This window comes from Triticum dicoccoides, chromosome 2A (genome assembly GCF_002162155.2).
Source record: "Triticum dicoccoides isolate Atlit2015 ecotype Zavitan chromosome 2A, WEW_v2.0, whole genome shotgun sequence".
Taxonomy (NCBI): Eukaryota; Viridiplantae; Streptophyta; class Magnoliopsida; order Poales; family Poaceae; genus Triticum; species Triticum dicoccoides.
This window is the reverse complement of record NC_041382.1, coordinates 489,371,105-489,376,196: the sequence shown is the minus strand read 5'-3', so window position 1 is coordinate 489,376,196 and position 5,092 is coordinate 489,371,105. Positions and strand designations below refer to the sequence as shown.

At 44.9% G+C, this 5,092-nt stretch overlaps 1 protein-coding gene across 1 annotated transcript; it reads left to right on the top strand.

Annotated features, from left to right (window-relative positions):
- Positions 1–1,476: 1,476 nt before the first annotated feature.
- On the top strand, positions 1,477–4,758 carry LOC119359483. The gene is made up of 4 exons (XM_037625655.1): positions 1,477–1,920; positions 2,829–2,997; positions 3,089–3,152; positions 3,525–4,758. The coding sequence occupies exons 1-4, from the start codon at positions 1,649–1,651 to the stop codon at positions 3,578–3,580; spliced, it is 561 nt and encodes a 186-aa protein (XP_037481552.1). The 5' UTR covers positions 1,477–1,648; the 3' UTR covers positions 3,581–4,758.
- Positions 4,759–5,092: the final 334 nt, after the last annotated feature.

Sequence of the window (5,092 nt, the reverse complement as noted above, 5' to 3'; positions counted from 1 at the left end):
CTCCTCACCTTCTCTCCCCGGTCGAGCAGTAGCAGGTGAGGCGGGAGGCGGCAGCCAGATCCACCGTGTTGCTTCCGGATCCGCGCCCTCCCTACCACCGATTCATCTCCAATCCGCGCCCGGATGCCCAAGCCTCGATCTCCTGCTCGCGACCAGCTCCGTCCTCACCTCCGGGCAAATCCGCCCACCCGCAACCCAACCTTCCGTCCTCACCCAACCCACCTCCGGGATCCACCATGACACACACCTCCTCACCTCGTCTCTTCTCCTTCCAAGATCCACCACGCCACGGTCGCCATGGGCCTGGACGGCACGCCGGCCTGCTCCATCCCCACTCAAAATCTCGAGCGTATGTGCGTGTGGAGACGGCGGCCAGAATGACCGGATTCGCGCCGTCGTCAAGGGCACCTGGCGCCATGGAGTGGAGCTGCCTGGGACGCCGCTCCTTCGTCAAGGACAAGCGCAGCTGCCGGCGCCATCCAGGTCCGCCCCCGCCCTCTGAATGTCCTCCATTCCCTTCCCTGACCTGATGCATGTTCACGCTTTTTTCATGGATGGGATGGGTTTGTCGCAGGACTCCACTCAGGGAGGAGGACGGCGCCGGCGGTGAGCTGGAGGAGGAGGTGTTCGATGTCGTGGCGGATCGCGCACTGGCGCTCCCCCAGGCCCACTGGTCTGTCCAGCGATCGCGCGGCGCGGGGTGTTGGGGTGGATCGCCGGCGGATTCGATTCGGGCCTCCTGTAAGGCAATTCCCCGGCGGCCCGGCTCCTCTGCCAAGATTGGCGGGAGTTATGCTGGAGTTTGTTCTGATTCTCTGTCTGGGGTTTCAGGGCATGGAGCGTTGCGGGTTGCTCAAGGCGGTTCTACTGGCGTCGTGCTTGCTCTCCGGGAGAGGTGAATGATTATCTTAGCCCCACTCTTTTGCTTGCCTGCAATTTGTTATGTTAGAGTCGGTCCTGTTCCTACTTGGAGCTCTATGTTGTGCTTGATTGGTTCTGTTTGCTTTGCTTCCAAACGGGAAATGTGTCGAAAACTGCAACTAATATGTGTCGAAATGCTTATCAAGTTGGTTTCAACAACATCAGCAAATTGTAACTATAAGTGTGCACTTCAAGATGACCATATTGGCAAAAGAAAAGAAAAAGAAAGGTATCACTGGTGCATTCAGATTCGAAATGCCTGCCTGGAAATGTGTCTAGTTGGTGTAGCATGCTCAGATTCAGAATCAGCTCTGTTTTTTCTTTTTCTGTTCCTACAAGACGGTTCAGCTCTAACTTCAAAAATGTAGCAGTAAATTTCAGTTTCCGTCAAACAGAACAAAAAAGGCTGTTAAGACGATACTATGTACATTTGATTCTGAGTTATATAGCATGTATACTTATCAACTTTGATTTTACAAGTTGTACTGTTCTCCATGTATCCAGCGTTATCCATGTTGCTCTTGACATTGATGCTTTATTTTGTGGTTTAGTACCTACGGTTATACATCAGCCATCCACTACCATATACAACTCAACCCTTGCCGGTCATCGACAGGAAGGCCGACTACTCCTTCGTTTACCCTTTCGGATGGCAGTACTGCTCCATGAATCCTCTGCTCTGCTCTGCTCCATACGCATGCATACACTTGGTGACGATGCTGAATGAATGGATGTGTGTTGGGGGGTGCAGGAGTTGTCTGTGCAAGGGCAGGACAAGGTGTACAAGGACGTGATCGAGCCGCTGGAGAGCGTCAGCATCAACATGATCCCCACCACCAAGGAAGACATCCGTGACCTCAGCCCGCCCGACCCCGCCACCCGCGAGTGGACCTCAAGACTACCATGTACCACGCCGATGACGTCCTTGACGACTTCCGCTATGAGGTGCTGCGCCGCCGTGCAACCCAGATCCACCGTCGTTGCTGCACTGCTCGCAAGGTTCGTCCTACCTTCTCTTCCCACTCCGTCTGGCTCTGTTTGAGAGCTCTATAAATTCATATGCACTGCAAATACACTGTATATAAGTGAATACATTTCTGCTTGTAAGAGGGTGTTTGGTTAGACGCTAAACTTGCTGCGCAAATATTGGTATGAATCTGCGATGGTAAAACATGTTATCCTACTCCATGATATTGCATCATTTGTATGATTTGCAAATACTCCTAGACATCAGCTGCCATGATGTTGCATTAGGTATAATCTGTAATGCTAAAATAGGAGTATAAACTAGAGTAATTTTTTCAGCCATTATCTTTGTTTTCTTTTGGGCTCCCATTATGTTGCATTAGCTACAGCTGAGTACTCCTCTTATGATGCTCTCCACTGGAGTACAGCCGAGTATTGTATCTCCTTTTGCACTCCTTTTCAGTCAGTGCTTGAACATTCTTTTAAAAGATGAATTGGAGTACTCCTGGACATCAGTACTGCAACTACTCACACTGAAGGAATTGTTTCCTTGTGATGGTGTAGTACATGGAGTATAGCTGTAACTTCTTGCAGTATAGCTGTAGCAGTCCATTAGGAGTAGTTTTTCATCAGTAGCATTAGGAGTAACTTCTTGCAGAAACTCTTTGACACAAATATTGTCATGCATGAGTAGCATGTTTGCTTGTTTTGGAGTAGTGATTAATTACTTGTAATGTTTTTCTTGTCTGAGCACACACACTAAATGAAACTTTTTAGCTAGTTGTTATGCGGCACATCATGTTTAGCTAGTTGCAGTAATTTTTTCACATGACTACTACATTTGTTATGCAACACAACATGTTTAGCTAACTTCAGTAATTTTTTCTTCCAATGCACTACTAGATTGGTGTTTGTCTGTTGACTTCCTGAACTCTTGTTAGCTATGAAGAAGTAAAAGCAAAGGGGTCGGAGAATTTCGACAGGGAGCTTGAGGACATGATAGACAGGCTCATCATGGAGTGCGAGCGGAAAATCCAGGGGGTGCTCAAACGCCTCACCGACGAGGATGCCAAGGCTGCTATCGCAATATCTGTCTCCGAGGTCACTCAGGTATTTAGACAGTGTGTGATGAATGCTCATTTTTCTGTCAGAGGCTGATATGGCTTAAGCTAAATTTCCTGCGTTCCTGTTGATTTTGCAGTCTGAAGAGGTTGCGCAGTTGTCAAAAGAAATCAAGGAGAAAATGAAAGAAGCTGATATCTTCGGTAATGCCCACCTCATTCATATTATGCCCAGTTGGTTGTAGTGTTTCTTTTCACGGTAGTCCAATGGTTTGATGGTACTGCAGCTATATTAAGTCTTGACCACAATTTTGAACACTCTTCACCAGACACAGCATGAAACTATAGTAACAAAATATATACATGTCTCTAATATATTCTCGAGCAGTACTATGGATGGGAGATGGCACAACTAGTCTCTCAGCATAGTTTTCATTAACTAACAAAATGAGCACTGGTGATATAGCTGATTATCTGGTTTCTTTATTATGGGTCAACAACATAGGATAGTAAACTGTAGGAGTATTTAAAACAGAGGAATTGAAATGTTACTAATTTTTTCTTCTTCCCAAACAGATTTTGAAGGTATTGAAGCACAACCTTTGTACCAAACCTGCAAAATGCTAGTATAAGATTCTTAGATAAGGAGGGCTCCAGGCGCTCAAACAACTTCAACTACAAGCAGGTCCGCGGATCCTCCTGTGTCCCCCTTTTCTCTGGTTTATGATTCCCAACATTTCCTACCTCCCATTGGCGATGCCCGGCTCTGCTTGGGTTCCTGGGAAGTCGTGCCAATTTGATGTCATGTGATGCTGCTGATAAGTCTGAAATTTTGCCAGCCCAAAATCTAGGCGTCCCAGTTTCGTTGTAGGTACGCTTTTGGTTGTTCCGAGAAAATGCTCGCTTCTGGGTGTGAGACAATGGTCTTGCGATCTTAATTTTTTGATCCAGTCGATTAGGGTCAGATATCATGCCATGTTGTGATGTTTGCTTATTAGGTCTGTGCATTGATCTGTTCTTGCTAGATGTGCAACAACGAATTAAGAGATACGATACTGATTCCTTTCTTGTTCAATGTAAATTTATTACATAAACATGTGGAGGGCACTATAACTGTAGCAGAGTTGGTCATATGGTACTGATTCCTTTCTTGTTCAATGTAAATTTAGTATGAGGAGAGTTGGTGATAAACACTTATGACTTCATGAATAACTAAGCAACTGTTATGCTGAAAAAACACTTCCTGCTGTAGATTATTAATCCATGAGTATATTACGACTCCATATACGGCAACCACATGTCGCAAGAACACCTTGAGACTGCTATTTGCTAAATACCTGTTACTTTTGTTATTCTTTATTCTATCTTGTTTTTGGTGAATTTGGGAGATCTGTATCCATTGTCCTCAACTAAGTCATTGTATTAGTTCTTATTCGTGGTTAGCATCCTTACTGTATATACCCATGTGTAAACGTGTAAATGTCAGTTGCCTATTCATCCTCAACTAATCATGTATGTCTATGTACGCCAGGTAAAGGTTTTCAAATGTTGAAGGAGGACAATAAGAACTTTTGTGATGTCTTATCATCTATTTTTTTCTTTGCTGTAGAATAGTTTTGTTCGGCACTTATTGGTTCCTTGGATGTGAAGATATGTACTGCTAGAATGAATGGTTGTAATATTAGAAATATTATATTTTGGGCTATGATACCATTCACATTGCTTTGAAAATGTATCGGAACTGGGCTAGGCCCAAGATAGCGTGTAGTGTGATGTGTTGTAATTTCAATGGCATAATAAATTTTTTGAATTGGATCAATTATTTCGGCCCAACCCAATATATATTGGACAATTATTTCTTAGGGGAAAACGTGAGAGGCCCAGCAAAGAAATGGCCCAGAAAAATACAAAACCAAAAAGAAAATCCGCCGTTAAAAGGGCTAGGCAAAGAAATTAAAAAGTCTGAATTGTTGGGTCAGGCCCAGGTAGCTAAAATTTTTAGCAGCAAATAACTAATGAATGGGCTGAATTAATGGGCTCGGCCCATATAGACACTGAATTGGACCGGGCTGAATCTTATCAACGACCTTTTCATTTGGTCGCAATTTTGCCACATCAGCTCGCCACGTCGGATCCAACGTGGC